At 44.9% G+C, this 25699-nt stretch overlaps 1 protein-coding gene across 8 annotated transcripts in view; it reads right to left on the bottom strand.

Annotated features, from left to right (window-relative positions):
* The window catches only part of Wnt5 (Wnt oncogene analog 5), a 90352-nt gene that overhangs the window by 37444 nt on the left and 27209 nt on the right, over positions 1–25699 (bottom strand). For 6 of the 8 annotated variants that reach the window (XM_033379023.1, XM_033379021.1, XM_033379027.1 and 3 more), the window contains one exon: positions 4678–5074. The exons of 1 other annotated variant lie outside the window; for it this stretch is intronic. In XM_033379023.1, the coding sequence (XP_033234914.1) occupies positions 4678–5074 (397 nt within the window). Of the gene's footprint in view, positions 1–4537; positions 4618–4677; positions 5075–25699 lie in introns of all 8 variants that reach the window. One more of the 8 variants, XM_033379028.1, reaches the window with a different exon arrangement.

Raw genomic sequence — 25699 nt, 5'->3', positions numbered from 1 at the left:
ACAAGCTCCTTCTCGGGATTGTTAACTCCCAAACTCTCTTGGGTCAGATTGACGCTGCCGTTCCATTTAGACCTACCCGTACTTTTAGGCCAATCCGCTTACCCATAAGTAGGTCTAATTATGCCCTACATGAACCTTTTAGGGTTATATGCCATAACTACAATTCCCTCTGTTATAACTCATCCCCTTAAGCTAATAGCATGTAATATTTATAATCACCTAAATTGAACAAACTTTTAACTTCTCTTCTTTCCTCCTTTTGTAATTAAGTACCATTATTAGCAGATAATTGTTAAGTAAATAAATAAAACTAATGTATCTCCAATTTATGCCCCGATTCCTAAACGCCAAAAATCTGTCGCAGTCGCAATTTTAAGTATAAAAGTAAACTGAAAGCGCAGAATCTAAATAATTTGATTATGTAGATCACACAATTTTAATCAGATCAGGACATTATTATATTAAAGTATATTCTCCCATTCCCACTGTTGCCGAATTCAATTAATAGTTTACCATTCTCGCAGCACAGTGGGACATCAACCGAAAAGAGGTGCAAAAGTTTTATGAGCGTTATGGATAAAATCAATACACGAATCTTTTTATTTATTAAAATTAGGATTTTATTTTATATTTTGATTGATACAAAGTACGTTGTCTGCTGTCCCTGTTAGAGCAACTTATGGTCTTGGTCTTGGTCAAAGAAGCTGCACTATCGTGGGCAACACGGAAGGTCCTCCCCCTCAGTGCCGAGTAGTCCCCTCGTTCCACAACCGGCCGAAGGCCTGCGAAATATCCAAATATGCAACCGTCTTGGAAACCGTCTAGTATATGTTCTACCCTGTGCTGTTTTTCGGTTGTGCCGTGCTGAAGCTGCTGAGTTGTCGATAATGCTCTTCATGGATGGTAAGTTGATTGCTAGGAATAGATCGATATATGAAGATGTCTAGCCAAGAGGGCATGGACCTCTGAAACGGTGGGTAGTGGGTGGGTCTTCCTGTCGCAAGTAGTTGAGTCGACCCATTAGTTAGGGCGTCATGCGCCCTCTGCGGTCTACTCTGTGATTACCCCAAAGCCTGTGCTTCGCATTAAAGTCTCCTCCAATTATAAATTTGTTACCCAGTTGGGTTTATTTTATTGTAAATAGCGAAATTGACCATAAAACGTTCTTTACAGATAAAAAAAATTAAAAAATTGTACGTAGGAAAATAAGCACCGGAACAAGGTTCAACTTTTACAAATTATTTTGAAGCTAATAAATGTCGTAAAAGTTTTTACTGCAGACCTGCAGATCCCATTGATGTTACAAAAGTTGACTTTTTTATTTTGTACCAGAATCATTTTGTTTTTTAATTTCTTGCTATTCTTGGTATCGAATTTATTGAAAAATGTGTCCCTAATTGAGAAAAAATGTTTTGCTTGTTTTCTTTACTGAAATTAAATTTCGCCTTGAAAGTAACAAGCCAGCTGAAAAACGAGGGGGAACGTTGTGAGCTGCTGCGGACACCGCAACTCTCCAGTTATACCCGATACTAAGTCAGTATGGCTCTCCTCCGGCAGACGCCGCTAATATTAAACGACACGACAAAGAGTGCGTGCGAGAGACAGAAAATCAGTCTAAGCGAGACGTCGAGCGCTGCGTAGCCACTGAAAATTGTTTTTTTTTTTTCATTTCGGCTATAAAAATTATCCGATCTGATCCAAATTCAGCAACTGGATAGATATGGTCATTCTCTATGATTCTGCGTTTTTAGTTTTCTCGAATCTGCAATATTATGGATGCAACAGATTTTCGTCCTTTGTGTGGGCGGAAGGGGGTAGGGCGAAATTCTGAGATATACGTTTTATAGTGAGATCTAACAGAAGTGCGGATACCAAAGATGGATACTCTAGCCTTAATTGTCTCTGAGATTTGTGGTTGCCCCAGATTTTCGTCCTTTGCGGGGGCGGAAGGGGGTGCGGCGAAATTTTGACACAAAACGGTCAAGGTCCGATATCACAGGAGTGTGGATACCAAATTTGGTTGCTCTAGCTCTTATGGGTTCTGGGATACTTGAACTCATATTTTGCAATTGGCAAAACCGACCATGAAACCTGTGTGTTAGAGTGAGACAGAGCGAGAAAGAATGAAATTGTTTTCGTGATTCTGGCTATAATAATTATACGATCTGGTTCGCACTCTAGAAGATATAGTCATCTTCTACGATTCTGCGTTTTTAGTTTTCTCGTATCGTCGAAATTGTAATGCCACAGATTTTCGCCCTTTGTGGGGGCGGAAGTGGGCGGGGCAAAGTTTTGAAATATTCTTGTAGCAGTGACATATCACAGAAGTCTGGATCCAAAAAATCGTTGCTCTAGCTCTTATAGTCTTTGAGCACTAGGCGCTGAAGGGGACGGACAGACGGACGGACGGACAGACAGACATGGCTCAATCGACTCGGCTATTGATGCTGATCAAGAATATATATATTTTATGGGGTCGGAAACGATTCCTTCTGGACGTTACACACATCCACTTTTACCAAAAATCTAATATACCCCAATACTCATTTTGAGTATCGGGTATAGTAACATCAATTCAACGTCAGAAGTCATAAGCAAAATATTTTATAATTTCTTAGTATTATTGATATCCACATTTACTTTAAATAACGAAACTAAGAGAATATGTGTGTATACTTTTTTACTCTACGAAATTTTTGTAAACGGCATTAAGAGCAGGACAAGATTATTACTCTCTTCTGAAGCTATATTTTGTAACACCTTGTAAGTCACAATTAAAAATAAAAATACTATTCAATACATAGAAAACACTTTTTTCTAAAAATATATGGCTTCCACATCGCAATTCTTTACAGCTTTAGCTTACGCATTATATGTTAGGCTCGATAGCATATATGTAGCTCTTAGAATTTTTGAACTTAAAATAAATCAAAAAACGATAATTACTTGATAAATTGTAAATGGATACGGCCAAACAAATTTTTTGAAATTCCGCATTTTTTTCCTGCTAGATTAGTCATTTCACCCACTATACGTTGCCGAACACCATCGTCTTGATCCTTCTATTTTGCTAGTACGCCGAACCAAATTCTTTATTTTCTATGTTTCAAACAACTCTGTCAGAGTTTTAGTTTTCAAGCAATACTGTGTAACAGCAACACTCAACAAACCAAACCAAAATTTTCTGATAGATTTTGAGACCTCAAATTTTTTTTAATGAATTAGGTTTTAATTCCTACGGCAAGGTTTTTTTAATTTTTAAAAACGTCAATTTTTTTACAATTTAAAAACTTGTATTTTTTAAATGTTTTTTCTTCAGATATTGTAACTTTTTTTTTCATATAACTTAATTATCTTACATCTGGTTTTATTGGACCCAAACACTTTGTAGCTTTAGCTTGCCGTTTGGGAAAAATTAAGCTTTCAAATGCAAAATTGAAATTTCAAAATTCCAAATTTTTACTTCAAAAACTCAGGAAAAAAGTGAACTCGAAAAAAGTGTTACCAATATTAATTTCGAAGATTTTTTGTTTAATCAATCTTTAGCCATGCCATATTTTTATAATTGTACGAATTAAAAATGTTGCTCCAAAGTCGAGTCCGGACATCTTTTGGCCTTGTAACCTATTGAGTGTCATTTTGAATTCCAATCTAAAGGAAATTCATTTTGAATGCCAATCTAAAAGGAAATTTAGCGATTCTGAATTCAATGGCACGTGTTGGATTTAATGAAACAAATTTATTCTCTGAATTTTCCATTCATAACATTGTTTTCAAAAACTTGGTTGCAAAATTTACAGCTTTGTTCTCATCACAAACTGTATCAATCGATTTGAATGCTACCAATTCGCCTCGACTTTTTTAACGTTAAACCTCAGTGGCGATGATTAAGTTGAACGTGGAATGACGGCATGTGATCCTCCACGGAAACTTGCTATCACGATTGCAGCTTTTGACCGTAGCTGCAGTTTGGCTTTTTAACCGCTTGGCTGCAAGCCAATTCATTCTTTAATTTTGCAAGTTTTTAATCTCCGAATTCAATCATTCTTCAATCCCACTTCCTGGGGGAACTAGAATGGCTGAATTACGAATAAAGTTTATCTGGCAATAGCAAGCAATCGGCTTCCGCTAAGCCACCAAGATTAAATACGAATTATAAAGCTTAACCCAAAATCTCTTTTCATTTTTGAAACAAATAGGTGCCAAAAAAGCTTGGCATCTCAAACACCCCCTTCCACCCCAGCAAAGGACGAAAATCTGGGGGTATCCACAAATCTCAGAGACTATTAACGCTAGAGTAACCAAATTTGGTATCCGAACTTCTGTTAGATCTCACTATAAAACGTACATATATCTCAAAATTTCGCGTGTGCGTAAAATTTGATTATACAGATTCTTATCTGCTGTTGTCCAGTTTAAAGAATAGCTAAAACCAAGAAAGCTAAATTAGTCCAAAATATTCCCATCTTTGTAAGTTTTAAAATTTAAAAGTCTAACCAGTTAGCTGGCTTTTAAAGAATCGAAAATATTTACTCACAGGAATCTCGCCTTTCTTGCTAAAACTTTTGTGCGATTACCGACCTCTTACCCATAAACATGTTTACAGACATATTTAATCTATTGACAAGGTCGTAAATATAACTTTATTTGTTTACAAATTGCAGGAGGTATTCTTACCTGCAATACCATCATTTCCCTTCCCTCCAATTTTGAATTGAGTATTTCTTTGGTAATACGTTGCTGAAGCTCGAATAGATCATCTGGTAAGCCTGGTCCACTATTCTCCTTTCTTTGAAGTTTTAATGGAGTTGCTGTTACCACAAGGTCTTTACGTAAATAATTATTGTTAGCACTCGACTTTTTTCTGAGTTCTTTTGACGAATTATCGATAGTGTCATTTTTTGCGTTAATCAAGAACGTTGCGTTTGTTGTTTCCAATTCGGATGTCCCAAATGTTTTTATATCGTCAGCCTGCATTAAAGTCTTCAAGGTAATTTCGCGAGTCCTTTTACGAACGCCGCGAGTTTCACGGTGAGCCTCTTTCTCACGCACATCGATGAAATCGGTAGCAAATCTGTTGATGAAATATTTAAAAAATGATTGAACAAATATTAGGCTAGTAAGATTTTTCACTAGCTTTTCTAAAATTTAATGAATAAACTTAATAATTATTAAAAATTTTTAAGTTAATTTGCATTATCTGGTATTTTTTTGCATTTGTTTTTTTAGAGGTAGTGCTTCTTTTTTCATATTAAGTTTTGTATCCTACGCCTGCTTATATCGAACTTAGCAATTCTGAAAAGCTGATAAATGCAGGTATATATCCTACCCGAATACTTTGCAGCTTAAGCTGCAAGCTTGCAAACTTATGTCTGGAAAATATTAAGCTTTCAAATTCAATGTGGTGTTGCATAGTGTTATAAAAGATTGTTGTCTTCATAGTCTTGCATGCTTTGAATGCAGAAACTATAGTCGCAAATATTAAAGAATAAGTACGTGACGCTATTAAGCGTTTTTAATAACTGTTGCGAGTTTTGAATTTAATAAAAGCGGAAAGTTTGTATATAATTCACAATTTATTTGCATATGTAAGCCAACTTACATATGCATATTGATGTACATATATATTTATGTACATATTGATGCGAGGATGTTAATCTAATAGCTGCGACGATTGCCGTGCCCTATGCAGCAAGCTTAGACGCGAGAGCGTAGGATACAACGAGAGCGTTAGAGATGCTCGGTATAGAAATATATAACAATGTTATATGCGGTAACAAAATAATCTTTACAGTTGGCATTGCAAATGACAACCAACAACAAAATGCATTTCCTTTGGGCCGCACCACTAGCAATAATTTACAATATTTACGCTGCTTGACCCGACAAAGTAATTCAAATGAATCCTGATTCTGCAAAGTGTTTTGGACTAGATTTGGAATGAATGTACGATATAAAGGTATTAAGGTATACCAGATACGTAGACTGCTATTTGGCTCGCTTTAAAACTTTTTTTTCAACTTTTCTACCCTGCTCCTTCTAGTAACATGCATTCAATTCTCGATTCACCTAACGACTATCCAGCCGCGCACTCATATCCTATACCTTTAAACAGTTCTAGTTATATCCATCCCCCCTTTATTGATTATGATGGCCGTTTAACTAATTTCAAATCGTGTAAATTTTATTTCTCCACTGGTCCTGATTTGGTTTCCAGTGCCGTGCTTAAACTTTGCACGGATTCTCTTGGCGTGCCTCTCTTAAAACTATTCAACCTCTCTCTCGAGCTTGGTTATTTTTCCACCGTCTTTAAAAAATCTTACATAATTCCTATTCATAAAAAGGGTTATAAATCAGACGTCTCAAACTACCGTTGTATCTCCAATTTACCTGCCATTCCTAAACTCTTCGAAAAAAGTATAACTTCTCAGCTCCACTTTTGTAGTTCCATGTTATCAGAATCACAGCCCGGATTTGTAAAACGTCGCTCAATTTCGTCTAACCTCCTTAAATTTTCCTCCTATGTAACTGCCGGATTTGCAAAGCAATGTCAAACTGACGTAGTCAATACTGATTTTAGTAAAGCTTTCGATTCAGTTAACCACAATCTCCTCATCCAAAAACTATCTCTATTAGGATTTCCGACTAAACTTCTTCTTTGGACTAATGCGTACCTTTGCGATCGACCTATTTTCTCTTTCTAAACCAGTTTTTATCTCTTGGGTGTGCCACAAGGTAGCCATCTCGGGCCCTTAACCTATTTTTCTATGATCTTCCCCAAGCTTTAACTAATTAACGAGTCCTTATGAGTGCTGATGATGTCAAGCTTTTTTTCCTATAGCGATCCTGTGCCCCCGTATTTCTTCAATCGGATCTCTTCCTCTTAACATTTCCAAATGACCTTCCAACAAGCCTTACCTTTTTGACTTCACAATTAACAACATTTCCTTTTAACGCCTGTACAAAGTTAATGACTTAGGCATTATCTTCGTACCTAACTTATGTTTAAGTTCTCATATATCCGCTATTTCAAATAAAGCCAAAGGATTCCTTGGCTTTATCAAAAGATGGTCGAAATAATTTTCTGACCCCTATACCACTAAACTACTTTACGTTTCTCTTGTACGGCCTATCTTGGAATATGGCTCCTGTATCTGGTCTCCCCATTACCAAAAATATCAAGATATGCTCGAGTCCGTTCAAAAACAATTCCTTATCTATGCCCTGCGAGGACTTACTTGGGAGTCAGCTGCGTCTCATTAACTTGCACTCTCTTGAAAGCCGTAGGACTTGTCATGGAATTCTATTTCTCCACAAACTTCTCCTAGGCGACGTTGAATCCTCGGCCCTCATTAGCCTTATCAATATTGCTGTCCCATCCCACCCGACTAGGTATTACTATCCTCTGCGTCTTCCTGTCCTTCGAACTACTCTGACCATGAATCTTTACGTAGCCTTTGCCGCGACTACAATAAATTTGTCCATCTTTTTACCTTTGATACTTGTGCTTTCGAAGTAAAATCTTCTTTAATAAATAATTTAAGTTAACTTTCTTTTGCCTTGTATTGTGTTACCGAATTTTCCAGTAGCAGATAATTTTTATGATTTGTACGTTCCTATTTTTACACAGTTTAACTGTCTATAGTTGAACTCTAGACATTAAACATTAAAAAACACGCATACCGTCGTCGATACAAATTTGTTTCGGACTCAAATTTGTATATCCATGATTCTTCGCTTATGTTGATTCGTCGTATTCTTTGATCATTTTCTTAAACCAATCGACACGAGACTCTTTTTGTTCGATTTTTGAATTGTTTGGGATCCAACGCAAACACAACCTTACGGTATGTGACCAATTATTTCTCTCAAAGCTTCACTACATGATTATTGGGTCTTAATAAGCCTCTTCAATTGCAGACTGCGGCGTTAAAGAATTTGTGCGAAGCCTTAGGCAGCAGGAAATCCATCTCTGGAGGGCGGAAATCCTAAAACAGGGAATGGTTTACAGAGTCGAATCCTTTACTACTACTACTTTTCGCTACTCTTTTTATGGAGAGGAATTATAAACGATTCCTTCTAGATTTCGGGAAACCCTTTAAGCAAGGGTCCACACATAGCTTCGGCGCAGTAACTGAGTGCACAGCCTGGAACCCCGTCTGGACCCGGTGAATATACCGACTTAACTAGTTGGAGATCATGAAGAAGACAGCGCTTATTTAACAAGGGACTGAAAATGCCGTTCGACCTCGGTAAACCGTATGGGTACCCCTATACTCTTTTTGAGTATCGGGTATAATTCATTTTTGCAGTTCTCTGGTAGGCATATGTGTACTGCTGATGAATATTTAATGAACAAAATACAATTTCTGCACGGAAATGAACATGAGACATCAACATGAATAAACGGAGTGCGGGAATATATTATATATTCTGTGCACGTGTGCCGCCACTCCTAGTCTGGCTAGTTTTTATGTTAGCTTCTTTTTTGACAAAATGATTAGAAATATCTATATCAATTATTAATTAATTAAAGAAAAAAATTATCTGGTTTTCACAAAAATAGGAATATTATTGGTGAGAAATGCGCCTCGTAGTTTTGTAGTTCAATGTTCATGTATATTAGAACTGCCCTATTCATACGCTCATGAGTGTATTACACCGCTTAGGTAACTATTTTTACGCGCATAGCTGTGTTGTGTCCAAAACATAGCTGTAATGTTCTCACACGTATAGCTAAAGCCCGCAGCTGATGTGTACGATGTGTACCGTTTTGCATTGGACCGTCGAAGACCGTGGAAGTTAGTCGAAATCTTTAGATAAAACTAACCGCACGCATAGTTCATACCGCCGCATCATATTAAAAGATTATACGCCGGATTTCCGCGTTTGAGTTTATTTTATATACATATTGAGTGATATCGTTGACCGCTGTTCGCCATGAAGGCTCTAGTGCATCGTCTAATTCAGCAACGTGGTGCCTGCAAATCCCAACTAACTCGCGTGGCTACGGAGGCTCAAGAGTTTGTACAGTCATGTACTTCTGTGCAAACTTTAGAGCACAAGTTGGACCGACTGGTGGCAACTTTCAACCGCTTTATGGAGCTCTCTGAAGAGCTGGTCCAATATGATGATGAAGATGAATACGTGGATCCAGATTTGGATATCCCCGAATATGAGAAACGGTTCTTTAGTGCGCATAGTATTTTCACTGAAGCCATACGATAATGAGCACGACAACTCAAATCTACTGCTATCGAACACTGTGGAACGCTTATTTGAGGGACAAACTCAACTTCTGGAGAGGATTCGGGACTCATCGGGAACCACAGAGCTGCAGTTCGAGAAAATACGCATTCGAACGTTTTCGGGCAGATATGAGGATTGGTGTCAGTTTAGTGACTTGTTCTTAGGCTCAGTCGACAAGAAGAGTAGTCTGTCCAAGTGCCAAAAGTTTCATTATTTGAAATCCTATCTGGATGGTGAAGCGTTGTCTCTGATAAAACATATTCCCATATCGGATGCCAATTATCGCTATAACAAAAAGTCACTGATTGTCGTTCGTTCATTCAAAACTTTCTTTGGTTGTCAACCGCAAAGGGTTCAAACATTGCCGAGTTGCGTAAAATAGTCGACACCGCCGACGAAAGTATACGTGGCCTACATGCGCTGCGCTGCGACAGCCGCGATGTGTGGCTGATCCATATCTTGCTCTCAAAGCTAGACCCTGAATGCAAGGAAGCTTGGGCCACCTCCAGTGAATCGTGCAAGGAAAATGTGACTATCAGCCGTCAGCCGTGCGCCGCCGAAAAATTGACTCCGACCACTCCAAGTGTACAGCAGTTGATCTCGTTTGCCACTCCAAAGGCAACGAAAGCTGCTGGCGATGCAGATTCGGTAGCCGAATTCATCGCCTCGGAGAATGTGCAGCCAAGTACGTCTGCTGCGTCCGTGTCCGTGGTGTCCGCAAGTTCACTAGTTGTCCCGTCTATCCCGATCCCACCAGTAAATAGACGTTCCGGACCTCCGGATATTGCCACCACAGGTACTAGACCTGCGGTGACTAAACCACTGGTGGGAGTCCCACCAAAACGACAAGTTTTTGTTTCACGGCTGGCCCCTGACCTCACATCTAATGATGTAACTGCTTTCATTCAAAGCAAAATAAAAGCCGTGGGTTTAAAGGTGGAGAAATTTAACTTCTCTTATGCCAGGGAGATAGCGTCGTTTAAGATAAGCATCTCCCCAACTCAATTTGACACCATTTGCTCCACCAAATTTTGGCCGGAGCATTTGGTGGTGAAGGAGTTTAAGGCTAAGAAGAAGAATAGGCCCCCCATATCGCTTCCAAATCTTTCCAGCGTGCCACCCTCAACCTCAACTTCCTCTTCCTCAACTTCCCGTCTTGCTCCAACCTTTGCAAAAAACTAACTTCTCTTTTAGTAACCTATCAGAATGTAAGAGGCTTGCGTAGTAAGCTCAGCATTCTTTTCCGGGATAGTGTTGCATTTGCTTCCCACGTTATTGTGTTTACTGAAACCTGGTTAAAGCCGGACATTCTTAGTTCCGAGGTTTTGGCAGGTCGGTACACAACTTTTAGAAAGGACCGTTCGTCTCGACGTGCAGGAGGGGTTCTAATTGCAGTGGACTCTTACTTCACGTCAGAACACTTCACAGTCCAAGTTCAACAGGAACTGGAATTCCTGTGTGTAAAACTGATTCTTCCCGCTTTCGCTATATTCATTACTTGCTCGTATATCCCACCTTCTTCGGATATTTCAATTTATGAGCAGCACTTGTCCGCTTTAACCGCTGTTGCTTCCTCGCTATCTGATAAAGATCGTATGATAGTTCTTGGTGACTTCAACTTGCCAGGAACTGTTTGGTCTTCGGTAAACGAGTCTAGTATCCTAGTGCCCATGTCACGACATGACTTTGTTGACGGCTTGCTTGACCTGTCCTTGTCTCAAGTCAATCATGTGAAAAATTCCTTGGGTCGATTGCTTGATCTATGCTTTGTATCGGATCCGACCATAGTGTTGTTAACCCGAGCCCTTCCGCTCACTATACCTGAAGACGCCTACCACCCTACTTTCGAGGTGTCGCTAGACATAGGACCAACTGTATTGGATCGGTCGAGTAGACTACCTGAACGTGTCCGCTGCTTTCGTAAAGCCGAGTTTGCGAAGCTTAATAACCTAATTAGGGATTTTGATTGGTCCGCTTTGTACTTGTGCACTGATGTCACAAAAGCCACAAACATTTTTTACAATGCTCTTGGCACATTTTTTGATTCTTGTGTCCCGCTTTCTTGTCCGATTAGATCTGGAAAACCCAATTGGTTTACCAAAGAGTTATCCAGTCTAAAAAACTTAAAATCAAGACTTTATAAAAAATTTCAAGAAGTGGGTTCTCCTACTTCTCACTCTCGTTATGTAATAGCTCGGTCAAACTTTTCAGTTCTTAATGCTCAATGCTATAAGAACTACCTATCTCGTTGCAGGATACGTTTTTCTCAGGACCCTAAACAGTTTTACTGCTTCGTAAACAGTAAGCGTAGAACGTCCGCACGCCCATCCTCGCTATCATTTTGTAATACGTCGGCAAATAATGATCAGGCAATTGCCGATCTTTTTGCCCAGTTTTTCCAAACTACCTATTCTGAGGAACGCTACTCTGGTCAACCGTACCCATACGGATTACCGAGGTCGAACGGCATTTTCAGTCCCTTGTTAAATGAGTATTCCCTACTTCAAGATCTTCGACTAGTTAAGCCGGTGTTTTCACCGGGTCCAGACGGGGTTCCAGGTTGTGTACTCAGGTACTGCGCCGAGGCTCTGTGTGGACCATTGCTTAAACTATTCACCATGTCCATTGATTCATCTTGCTTCCCCCCAATCTGGAAGGAATCGTTTATAATTCCTCTCCATAAAAAAGGTAGTAAGTCTGATGTAAAAAATTATAGAGGTATAGCAAAGTTATCCGCTATTCCCAAATTGTTTGAGAAGGTTTTAACTCCGCACTTGCAACATCTCTGCAAGTCACTTATATCTCCAACTCAGCATGGATTTATAAGGCGGCGATCAACCACCACGAACTTGTTAGAGTTTACCTCTTTCATTATTAAAGGCTTTCAAGGTAACTTACAGACGGATGTTATTTACACCGACTTTAGTAAAGCATTCGACTCTGTAAACCATTCCCTTTTAGCACATAAACTTGACCTTTTAGGGTTTCCGCCCAACCTCCTGAGATGGATTTCTAGCTATCTTTGTTCTAGGTCTCAAAGAGTCCTCTTCAAAAACTCCCTCTCATTACCAGTAAAGGTTTCTTCGGGAGTACCACAGGGCAGCCATCTAGGCCCCTTACTCTTCACACTCTTTATTAATGACTTGCCTTCAGTAATAACATACTCTCGAGTACTTATGTATGCGGATGATGTTAAACTCTGTGTCCAGTACAAGGACATTTCATTTCATTCTCGCTTGCAATCCGATCTCAATAGCTTTCAGTCATGGTGTTGTGCAAACTTGTTACACCTTAATGCCTCGAAATGCAAAGTTATGACATTTCATCGTTCTAACCCTTTGTTGGCTCCCTACACCCTATTTGGGGGTTCTCTTGAGAGAATTACCCTGGTGGATGATCTGGGTGTTATGTTAGATCCCAAGTTAAAGTTTTCCGAACACATTTCTACCATGGTAAATAAGGCCATGGGCGTGCTTGGGTTTATAAAGAGGTGGTCAAAGGAATTTGACGACCCCTATATAACAAAGACTCTCTATACCTCGCTTGTTCGTCCGATCTTAGAATACGGCTCCTGTGTATGGTGCCCTCAGTACAAAGTACACCAGGACCGTATAGAATCAGTACAGAAAAACTTTTTACTCTTTGCTCTGCGGGGCCTTAACTGGGATGCGGGTGTAAGACTCCCATCTTACTCTAGTAGACTATTATTAGTAAACCTCCCATCCTTAGTTAACCGTAGAAAAATGCTTGGTGTGATATTTATGCACAACTTGATCAGGGGTGACATAGACAGCCCTGATCTGTTGAGCCGCATAAACTTCACGATTCCTATTAGACTGACTAGAAACTTTATACCGTTGTTCCTTCCACTTTGTAGATCGAATTATTCCTTGCATGAACCGTTTAGGGTCTTATGCTCGGACTATAATTCCCTCTACCATATTATATCCTCCACTAATTCTCTTCCTCTTATTAAATTACTAATCCTTACACACCTTTCTAGTAATTAGTAATTGTAGTGGTATTTGTATTTTGTATTTTATTGCATGCTTAATTTCTTAATAAGTTTAGTGCTAATTTTCCTCGAAGGTTAGTCTAATATCTATCTGTCTTGCATGCTCGCGTTTGGTTCGGCTACGCACCGCGCGTCATGCGGCAGCGCCCCTCGGTCGGTTGGGCGGGAGGAGGGCTGCGTTTTGCCTGGGATCCGCGCGTAACAGCCTTCTGCTGGTGTCACACGGGCCACTTGACGGTGCAGTAATTGCATCGCCTCTTGTTAGATGCAGTCATTGCATGTCAACGTCCAATATAAATGACCTGTTCGGCTTTGTCTTCGCCCGTTGCGATGCACTTGAGTCTTGTCAAGTTCCAAAGCTACTCCAGAATACACACACGGTGCTGAATAAACGTCGTGCAATGTCTCATCATGTTGACGTGCCAAATACGCCTGCTCGTGATTGTGTATATTGTCACGAGCAACACAGTCTGTATGCGTGTACACAATTCAAGGCTCTGGATTTTGCGGACCGCCGCAAGTTCGCAAGGGATGGTAATTTGTGCTTCAATTGTCTAAGCCGATCTCATCAAGTCAAGGAGTGTAATTACAGAAACACGTGCTGTCTGTGTAAGTTGAGGCACCACACTCTTGTCCATCCAGAGGATATACGCTATGTCCCGGTTTCCGCTGCTGTCTATACATCCGCTGACTCAACCTCCCGCTCGTCCAAGTTCGCTGCGGATGCTGATCCTGCCGTGGTCAGCCACTATACATTGGAGAGGGAATTCGGTGCCAATGGTAACGCTATATTGCCAACGATTTTGGCCACTATAGTAGACTCCTGGGGCAACGAAACAACCTGCAGGATATTGCTGGATACTGGTTCAACTATAACGGTGGTCGCCGAATCATTTATTCAACAAATCGGATTGCCGCGCACGCATGCTCATATACCAGTGGTTGGTCTAGGCGCAAACCCTGCCGGGGTTACTAGAGGTCGCGCACCATTCACGCTGCTCTCCCGCACAAGCTCAGCCTCAGTGGTGGTCACAGGTCTTTACTTTACACAGGTCTGAACACTTTAACCTCCTCGATTCCAGCCCAGCGGATCGAGTCGAACACTCTAATGTGGGAAGAGATTCGTGATCTACCCTTAGCGGACCCAACATTTGGTAAACCAGGCGAAATCGACGTGATCTTAGGAGCTGATCTCTGGTCTGATGAGCTTGTGAGGTAGCTCAAAGGGGGCCTAGCTGAGGCCACCGGACGGGTCGCGGGTTGCGGATAGCGAACGGCCTACCTCGGTAGGTCAGCTGCGAATAAGCGGGCATCCCTCACGGGAGAGTACCGAAATAAGCAGTCCCGGACAGCCAGCGGGTGTTCGCGAAGCAGCAACACTGACGATGCGCTTGTGGTGCCGCCTTAATAAGTAGCTCACACACTCCCATCCATACACAATACCTACCCATATCCCAACCCCCACATCCACCTCACACCGGGCCGGACTAAGTGTGTTACTCGACCCGTGCCGAGAGTCAGCCTGGCTGGGGGCCCGGTATAAAAAATAGCCCAGTCTCTAACGGAGGGCTCAGGGACTTGGCAGCCCCCTGTTCTAATGATTCCTTACCCGGGCAACGTGGATCTCTGCCCGGGCTGACCTTTCCCTTTCTCTGCATCTCGTGGGAACAAGATGTATAACAATAAAAACAAAACCAACAAAAAAACAAATGAGTGCGGCGCTCCCCAAATGCCAACTGGGAGCAATCCCAAGCTCGGGAAGGCAGCGGCCCAAAGGCCTGGCCCAACCGGCTCTATAGTGGGGAATACCCACAAGGTGGAAGGTGCCTGTGCGAACCCGAGGGGGTCCCATCCCGAATCCGGTGTGGGTGGCAAGGTAACTCCCGAAGCTGACACCTTGGAAGGGAAGCTAAGCAATATTGCGGCTGCCCGACCTTCTGGTAAAGCGGAGGGGGTTGACTTGCCGTCGACAAGTGCCCAAGCCAGACGATACTCATATGCCGAAAAGAGGAGTGCAGGGCACATACTCCGTCGGCAACACGCCAGCAGTGAAGCCAGCCCATCAGCCGAATGGCTGAAGAAGGTGGAATGGGCTTCGGCCGTACTTCCGGAGTTCACCTTTGAACAGAAAAAGGTGGCTCCCCAAGCCAAGAGGCAGCGCTCGCAGGAGACACCGGGACCGGTAGCAAAGCGCTCCAGAGTGCTGCCAAACGTCTCCTTTGCGCAGATTGCCAAGGAGAGGACGCTAATTGGTGTCCTCGACAAAGGCAGCTCAGAGGGGAGAATCCCAAGGAGTCAGTGGAAGTGGGTGGAAGCGGCATTGGCCGACCGCTGCTTCGAACTCCTCGACAAAGACCCTGGACCTCCGCCAGTCTGCAAGGACATGGGGTGGTTCCAGGGCAACGTAAAGATAATTGCCTGCGAAGACGAGCGCTCTGTGAAGCTGTACAAAGCGGCGGTAGCGCAGGTCGGCGAGGTTTATGCTGGGGCGAAACTCGTCGCAGTCGACTGGAGCGAGGTGCCCAGCAGACCGAGGGCCAGAATTTGGGTGCCGGCTACCTTTAAGGAGCCAGAACGCATCCTCAAGATGTTGCAGAGGTGCAACCCAGGACTACCAACCTCCGATTGGAAGGTAGCCAAAGTTGAGACGACACAAGGGCCGACTAACCAGGCAGTTCTCGTTCTCAATAAAGAGTCGCTGGCCCCGATAGAGGCAGCAAAAGGAGAGCTCAACTTCGGCTTCAGCTCGGTCACCATCAAGGTGTACAAATCGGACGCGGCGGCCGCGGCGCTTCCTGTCGTCAACCCAGACGTGCAGGATGTCGTTGCGGAGATCGAAGCGCCTGACGACGAGCTGGAGCCAGACCAGGAAGGCTTCTCCTCAGACACAGAACTGATGCTCGACTTCGAGTCAATGTGCCGAGAGAGTCTCAGATGTCTCGGACGCGGACATCACGGTGGTGGAGAATCTTGAAGATGGTCCTAAGGATCCTTCAAATAAATCTCCACCACTGTAAAGCAGCATCGGCTGCTCTCATACTCCGCCTAGACGCAAGCGGAGCCGACGTAGTCCTGATCCAGGAGCCTTGGGTGGTAGGAGGCAAGGTCTGTGGATTGGGGACGAGGGAATACAAGATCATTGTATCCCAAAATGAAGGTAAAATCCGTACCTGCATACTTGCTAGAAAGCAGCTAAATATCTTTCTGCTCCACAATTATAGCGATGGAGATAACACGGCGGCAAGCCTAGAACTAAGAGGTCATCATCTCAGGCTGGTGGCATCCTATATGGCCCACGAGGAGGATGATCCTCCGAACGAGCTTGTTCGCAAAATAGCCAGCGACAGCGAAAGGACGGACAAAGACCTACTTATAGGTTGCGATGCCAACGCCCACCACACCCAATGGGGGAGTACGGACACGAATGTAAGGGGTGAGTCACTGTTCAGCTTCATCCTGAACTCAAATTTATTCATATGCAATCGGGGTAATGACCCCACATTTATAATTAAAAATCGGCAGGAGGTCATTGACCTCACGCTAGTGTCAAGCAAACTGCTGGACACAATCAAGAGCTGGAGAGTCCTAGGAGACCACTCCTTCTCGGACCACAGGTATATCGAGACGATATTATCCTTCGATATTCCTAAACCAACCGACTATATCAACCCCAGAAAAGCCAACTGGGAAAAATATAGCACAACGCTGGAGGAGCTACTCCCTCCTAACGCCCCTAACTGCCCGAACACTGAAGACAACCTAAACCGTCTTGTGTACAGGTTTACGGATGCGTGCAACAAAGCCTTCAAGGCAGCATGTCCTTCTACCAGACCAAGGGGAAAAAAGAAAACCCCCTGGTGGTCCAAGCAACTAGACACCCTTCGTAGAACTTGCAGGACTCTATTCAACAGAGCCACAAGAACTAAGGAGGATACTCACTGGGCGGACTATAAAACCAGTCTAGCACTATACAAAAAGGAAACGAGGAAGGCTAAAAGAGCCTCCTGCAAAAATTTTGCTCCGAAATCGAGGAAACCTCGGAGGCCGCAAGACTCCGGAAAGTTCTCTCAAAAACCACCCCCTCGGTAGGGTACCTCAAAAAGAATGATGGCACGTGGACCAACTCTAGTGAGGAGTCCCTGCACATTTTGCTCGACACGCACTTCCCCGGATGCACATCCACCGAGCCGTCATACCTCCCAAGAGAGGGATCGGTAGTATCGATGGACCATATCCTTACAAAACGGAACATAAGTTGGGCAGTAAACAGCTTCAACCCGTTTAAATCGCCAGGCCCGGACCAGGTAATCCCGGCCCAGCTTCAGAGGGCCGGGGAGACGGCCATCAACTGGCTACATAGTATCTTCAGGAAGATACTGGCGGTATGTACAATACCGCAAGCGTGGCTTAAGGCTAGGATAGTTTTCATCCCTAAAGCAGGCAAAGACTCACACTCAACCCCAAAAGACTTTAGACCAATCAGTTTATCGTCTTTCCTACTCAAAACCTTTGAGAGACTTATCGGGCTACAATTACGTACTACCATATAAAAATTATAGAGGTATAGCAAAGTTATCCGCTATTCCCAAATTGTTTGAGAAGGTTTTAACTCCGCACTTGCAACATCTCTGCAAGTCACTTATATCTCCAACTCAGCATGGATTTATAAGGCGGCGATCAACCACCACGAACTTGTTAGAGTTTACCTCTTTCATTATTAAAGGCTTTCAAGGTAACTTACAGACGGATGTTATTTACACCGACTTTAGTAAAGCATTCGACTCTGTAAACCATTCCCTTTTAGCACATAAACTTGACCTTTTAGGGTTTCCGCCCAACCTCCTGAGATGGATTTCTAGCTATCTTTGTTCTAGGTCTCAAAGAGTCCTCTTCAAAAACTCCCTCTCATTACCAGTAAAGGTTTCTTCGGGAGTACCACAGGGCAGCCATCTAGGCCCCTTACTCTTCACACTCTTTATTAATGACTTGCCTTCAGTAATAACATACTCTCGAGTACTTATGTATGCGGATGATGTTAAACTCTGTGTCCAGTACAAGGACATTTCATTTCATTCTCGCTTGCAATCCGATCTCAATAGCTTTCAGTCATGGTGTTGTGCAAACTTGTTACACCTTAATGCCTCGAAATGCAAAGTTATGACATTTCATCGTTCTAACCCTTTGTTGGCTCCCTACACCCTATTTGGGGGTTCTCTTGAGAGAATTACCCTGGTGGATGATCTGGGTGTTATGTTAGATCCCAAGTTAAAGTTTTCCGAACACATTTCTACCATGGTAAATAAGGCCATGGGCGTGCTTGGGTTTATAAAGAGGTGGTCAAAGGAATTTGACGACCCCTATATAACAAAGACTCTCTATACCTCGCTTGTTCGTCCGATCTTAGAATACGGCTCCTGTGTATGGTGCCCTCAGTACAAAGTACACCAGGACCGTATAGAATCAGTACAGAAAAACTTTTTACTCTTTGCTCTGCGGGGCCTTAACTGGGATGCGGGTGTAAGACTCCCATCTTACTCTAGTAGACTATTATTAGTAAACCTCCCATCCTTAGTTAACCGTAGAAAAATGCTTGGTGTGATATTTATGCACAACTTGATCAGGGGTGACATAGACAGCCCTGATCTGTTGAGCCGCATAAACTTCACGATTCCTATTAGACTGACTAGAAACTTTATACCGTTGTTCCTTCCACTTTGTAGATCGAATTATTCCTTGCATGAACCGTTTAGGGTCTTATGCTCGGACTATAATTCCCTCTACCATATTATATCCTCCACTAATTCTCTTCCTCTTATTAAATTACTAATCCTTACACACCTTTCTAGTAATTAGTAATTGTAGTGGTATTTGTATTTTGTATTTTATTGCATGCTTAATTTCTTAATAAGTTTAGTGCTAATTTTCCTCGAAGGTTAGTCTAATATCTATCTTTCTTGCATGCTCGCGTTTGGTTCGGCTACGCACCGCGCGTCATGCGGCAGCGCCCCTCGGTCGGTTGGGCGGGAGGAGGGCTGCGTTTTGCCTGGGATCCGCGCGTAACAGCCTTCTGCTGGTGTCACACGGGCCACTTGACGGTGCAGTAATTGCATCGCCTCTTGTTAGATGCAGTCATTGCATGTCAACGTCCAATATAAATGACCTGTTCGGCTTTGTCTTCGCCCGTTGCGATGCACTTGAGTCTTGTCAAGTTCCAAAGCTACTCCAGAATACACACACGGTGCTGAATAAACGTCGTGCAATGTCTCATCATGTTGACGTGCCAAATACGCCTGCTCGTGATTGTGTATATTGTCACGAGCAACACAGTCTGTATGCGTGTACACAATTCAAGGCTCTGGATTTTGCGGACCGCCGCAAGTTCGCAAGGGATGGTAATTTGTGCTTCAATTGTCTAAGCCGATCTCATCAAGTCAAGGAGTGTAATTACAGAAACACGTGCTGTCTGTGTAAGTTGAGGCACCACACTCTTGTCCATCCAGAGGATATACGCTATGTCCCGGTTTCCGCTGCTGTCTATACATCCGCTGACTCAACCTCCCGCTCGTCCAAGTTCGCTGCGGATGCTGATCCTGCCGTGGTCAGCCACTATACATTGGAGAGGGAATTCGGTGCCAATGGTAACGCTATATTGCCAACGATTTTGGCCACTATAGTAGACTCCTGGGGCAACGAAACAACCTGCAGGATATTGCTGGATACTGGTTCAACTATAACGGTGGTCGCCGAATCATTTATTCAACAAATCGGATTGCCGCGCACGCATGCTCATATACCAGTGGTTGGTCTAGGCGCAAACCCTGCCGGGGTTACTAGAGGTCGCGCACCATTCACGCTGCTCTCCCGCACAAGCTCAGCCTCAGTGGTGGTCACAGGTCTTTACTTTACACAGGTCTGAACACTTTAACCTCCTCGATTCCAGCCCAGCGGATCGAGTCGAACACTCTAATGTGGGAAGAGATTCGTGATCTACCCTTAGCGGACCCAACATTTGGTAAACCAGGCGAAATCGACGTGATCTTAGGAGCTGATCTCTGGTCTGATGAGCTTGTGAGGTAGCTCAAAGGGGGCCTAGCTGAGGCCACCGGACGGGTCGCGGGTTGCGGATAGCGAACGGCCTACCTCGGTAGGTCAGCTGCGAATAAGCGGGCATCCCTCACGGGAGAGTACCGAAATAAGCAGTCCCGGACAGCCAGCGGGTGTTCGCGAAGCAGCAACACTGACGATGCGCTTGTGGTGCCGCCTTAATAAGTAGCTCACACACTCCCATCCATACACAATACCTACCCATATCCCAACCCCCACATCCACCTCACACCGGGCCGGACTAAGTGTGTTACTCGACCCGTGCCGAGAGTCAGCCTGGCTGGGGGCCCGGTATAAAAAATAGCCCAGTCTCTAACGGAGGGCTCAGGGACTTGGCAGCCCCCTGTTCTAATGATTCCTTACCCGGGCAACGTGGATCTCTGCCCGGGCTGACCTTTCCCTTTCTCTGCATCTCGTGGGAACAAGATGTATAACAATAAAAACAAAACCAACAAAAAAACAAATGAGTGCGGCGCTCCCCAAATGCCAACTGGGAGCAATCCCAAGCTCGGGAAGGCAGCGGCCCAAAGGCCTGGCCCAACCGGCTCTATAGTGGGGAATACCCACAAGGTGGAAGGTGCCTGTGCGAACCCGAGGGGGTCCCATCCCGAATCCGGTGTGGGTGGCAAGGTAACTCCCGAAGCTGACACCTTGGAAGGGAAGCTAAGCAATATTGCGGCTGCCCGACCTTCTGGTAAAGCGGAGGGGGTTGACTTGCCGTCGACAAGTGCCCAAGCCAGACGATACTCATATGCCGAAAAGAGGAGTGCAGGGCACATACTCCGTCGGCAACACGCCAGCAGTGAAGCCAGCCCATCAGCCGAATGGCTGAAGAAGGTGGAATGGGCTTCGGCCGTACTTCCGGAGTTCACCTTTGAACAGAAAAAGGTGGCTCCCCAAGCCAAGAGGCAGCGCTCGCAGGAGACACCGGGACCGGTAGCAAAGCGCTCCAGAGTGCTGCCAAACGTCTCCTTTGCGCAGATTGCCAAGGAGAGGACGCTAATTGGTGTCCTCGACAAAGGCAGCTCAGAGGGGAGAATCCCAAGGAGTCAGTGGAAGTGGGTGGAAGCGGCATTGGCCGACCGCTGCTTCGAACTCCTCGACAAAGACCCTGGACCTCCGCCAGTCTGCAAGGACATGGGGTGGTTCCAGGGCAACGTAAAGATAATTGCCTGCGAAGACGAGCGCTCTGTGAAGCTGTACAAAGCGGCGGTAGCGCAGGTCGGCGAGGTTTATGCTGGGGCGAAACTCGTCGCAGTCGACTGGAGCGAGGTGCCCAGCAGACCGAGGGCCAGAATTTGGGTGCCGGCTACCTTTAAGGAGCCAGAACGCATCCTCAAGATGTTGCAGAGGTGCAACCCAGGACTACCAACCTCCGATTGGAAGGTAGCCAAAGTTGAGACGACACAAGGGCCGACTAACCAGGCAGTTCTCGTTCTCAATAAAGAGTCGCTGGCCCCGATAGAGGCAGCAAAAGGAGAGCTCAACTTCGGCTTCAGCTCGGTCACCATCAAGGTGTACAAATCGGACGCGGCGGCCGCGGCGCTTCCTGTCGTCAACCCAGACGTGCAGGATGTCGTTGCGGAGATCGAAGCGCCTGACGACGAGCTGGAGCCAGACCAGGAAGGCTTCTCCTCAGACACAGAACTGATGCTCGACTTCGAGTCAATGTGCCGAGAGAGTCTCAGATGTCTCGGACGCGGACATCACGGTGGTGGAGAATCTTGAAGATGGTCCTAAGGATCCTTCAAATAAATCTCCACCACTGTAAAGCAGCATCGGCTGCTCTCATACTCCGCCTAGACGCAAGCGGAGCCGACGTAGTCCTGATCCAGGAGCCTTGGGTGGTAGGAGGCAAGGTCTGTGGATTGGGGACGAGGGAATACAAGATCATTGTATCCCAAAATGAAGGTAAAATCCGTACCTGCATACTTGCTAGAAAGCAGCTAAATATCTTTCTGCTCCACAATTATAGCGATGGAGATAACACGGCGGCAAGCCTAGAACTAAGAGGTCATCATCTCAGGCTGGTGGCATCCTATATGGCCCACGAGGAGGATGATCCTCCGAACGAGCTTGTTCGCAAAATAGCCAGCGACAGCGAAAGGACGGACAAAGACCTACTTATAGGTTGCGATGCCAACGCCCACCACACCCAATGGGGGAGTACGGACACGAATGTAAGGGGTGAGTCACTGTTCAGCTTCATCCTGAACTCAAATTTATTCATATGCAATCGGGGTAATGACCCCACATTTATAATTAAAAATCGGCAGGAGGTCATTGACCTCACGCTAGTGTCAAGCAAACTGCTGGACACAATCAAGAGCTGGAGAGTCCTAGGAGACCACTCCTTCTCGGACCACAGGTATATCGAGACGATATTATCCTTCGATATTCCTAAACCAACCGACTATATCAACCCCAGAAAAGCCAACTGGGAAAAATATAGCACAACGCTGGAGGAGCTACTCCCTCCTAACGCCCCTAACTGCCCGAACACTGAAGACAACCTAAACCGTCTTGTGTACAGGTTTACGGATGCGTGCAACAAAGCCTTCAAGGCAGCATGTCCTTCTACCAGACCAAGGGGAAAAAAGAAAACCCCCTGGTGGTCCAAGCAACTAGACACCCTTCGTAGAACTTGCAGGACTCTATTCAACAGAGCCACAAGAACTAAGGAGGATACTCACTGGGCGGACTATAAAACCAGTCTAGCACTATACAAAAAGGAAACGAGGAAGGCTAAAAGAGCCTCCTGCAAAAATTTTGCTCCGAAATCGAGGAAACCTCGGAGGCCGCAAGACTCCGGAAAGTTCTCTCAAAAACCACCCCCTCGGTAGGGTACCTCAAAAAGAATGATGGCACGTGGACCAACTCTAGTGAGGAGTCCCTGCACATTTTGCTCGACACGCACTTCCCCGGATGCACATCCACCGAGCCGTCATACCTCCCAAGAGAGGGATCGGTAGTATCGATGGACCATATCCTTACAAAACGGAACATAAGTTGGGCAGTAAACAGCTTCAACCCGTTTAAATCGCCAGGCCCGGACCAGGTAATCCCGGCCCAGCTTCAGAGGGCCGGGGAGACGGCCATCAACTGGCTACATAGTATCTTCAGGAAGATACTGGCGGTATGTACAATACCGCAAGCGTGGCTTAAGGCTAGGATAGTTTTCATCCCTAAAGCAGGCAAAGACTCACACTCAACCCCAAAAGACTTTAGACCAATCAGTTTATCGTCTTTCCTACTCAAAACCTTTGAGAGACTTATCGGGCTACAATTACGTACTACCATAAGTCCCCAGCTGTACTCAAGTGCGCAGCATGCCTACCAGAAAGGAAAATCCACAGAAACGGCACTTCACGAAGTGATCTCGAGTGTAGAAAAATCCCTGCATCTCAAAGAATACTCACTAATAGCTTTTCTCGATATCGAGGGAGCCTTCAATAACGTCACACCGGGCGCCATTACAGAAGCCCTGACCGACCTGGGGGTGGACCGTCACTTGGTGATGCTCATTGATCAATTGCTCATACGCAGGACGGTGACATCATCGATGGAGGAACCCCGCAAGGGGGAGTTCTGTCTCCTCTTCTGTGGAACATGGCAGTCAATAAGATTCTGTGCGACCTGCAAGAGGGGGGCTGTAAAGTAGTGGCATACGCGAACGACGTAGCAATTATCTTTGCGGGGAAATACCCCCAAACACTATGCGAACTAATGACTGCAAAGCTTGCTCGATTGTCCCAATGGACAGAATCGCGCGGATTGGGACTAAATCCCTCGAAAACGGAACTCGTGTTATTCACAAAAAAATACAAGGTCCCGCCCCTCAACCCCCCAACACTAAACGGATACAGGCTCTCCTTCAGCGACAGTGCCAGTTACTTAGGGTTGGTAATTGACAAAAAGCTTAGCTGGAACCTGAATGTCAAGGATAGAGTGAGGAAGGCAACGACAGCACTCTATACTTGCAAAAAAGCTATCGGCCTAAAGTGGGGCATGAACCCAAGCATAGTCCGATGGATATATCTGGCAATAGTCAGACCTATAATACTCTACGGAGTTACTGTCTGGTGGCCTGCCCTAGCGAAAAGGACAATAACCAATCAGCTGGGCAAGGTTCGTCTACTGTGGCGAAGTGCCGCAGATCTCTTCACGAGATGGCTCAGCAATTTGCTATCAGCCTTATATGGGTCCTGGGTCACCGGGATATCGAGGGCAACTGCATATCGGACGAGCTGGCCAGATCTGGCACTACAACCCCCCTTCTCCAAGATAAGGAGGATATTTGTATGCCTATGGCCACCTGCAAGCTCATCATAAAAGAGCAGTACACGCTACTGATAGACAACAAGTGGCAAACAGGGCCACGTTGTCGCACAGCTCGGCAAACATGGCCGACCATAGATAAGAAGCGCACCTCAGAGCTCTGCAAACTAGGCAGGGAAAGGTGCAGCGCAGTCATACGTTCCCTCACAGGACACTGGCTAGTAGGCACCCACGCAAACAGGCTGGGTGCCCCATACAATGATTTCTGCCGCAGCTGCAGAGACGAGGACGAGGAGGAAACAGTGGAACACCTGTTCTGTTCCTGTCCAGCTCTCAGCAGAAGGAGGCTGCATCACTTGGGCTCTGCCTTTCTGAACGACATCTCGGAGATGTCCACGCTATGTCCCAGAAAGATCGTCAACTTTATAAGGGCATCTGGATGGGACAACTGTTGACATGAAGTCTCATCTGCAGGGAGGGAATGATCCCAAACGGTATCACAACGGGCCGAAACCGGCCTATGTGTGCTGGGCTCCGAGCGAGCTTGGCGGCCGTCTCTACCTAACCTAACCTAACCTAGGAGCTGATCAGCTTTGGAACCTTTACACTGGACAACGCAAAGAGTTTGGCTTATTCCACTTCATACTAATTTTGGTTGGGTCGTTACAGGCAGCTACCATCTCAGTAGTGATGCTTACAACCACGCACTAGCACATCACGCTCACGAGGATCTGGACTCTTTAGTTCAATCGATCATGGATAAGGAACAAGTTAAACCAAGTAACGTTACCACCGATGCTAGTGAGCACGCTGAGAAATACTTCGTTCATACGCACACCCGCAGAAACGATGGCGTGTACATCGTCCAACATCAGAGAAAGGATTGTGCTCCGCCGATGGGGCCCACATTGCCGCAAGCTCTAACTCTTGCTATTTCCAGTATATCGTGTTGGTCCGACTCAGAAATTGGACTGCATTGGCTCTCATCACCCCCACGGACGTGGAACACTTAGGTTGGCAATCGCACTGCAGGGATTCTGGAAGCTTGCCCAC

This window comes from Drosophila pseudoobscura, chromosome 3 (genome assembly GCF_009870125.1).
Source record: "Drosophila pseudoobscura strain MV-25-SWS-2005 chromosome 3, UCI_Dpse_MV25, whole genome shotgun sequence".
In the NCBI taxonomy this organism is placed as follows: domain Eukaryota; kingdom Metazoa; phylum Arthropoda; class Insecta; order Diptera; family Drosophilidae; genus Drosophila; species Drosophila pseudoobscura.
The sequence above is the reverse complement of the archived record's forward strand: the minus strand, read 5'-3'. Positions and strand labels throughout refer to the sequence as shown.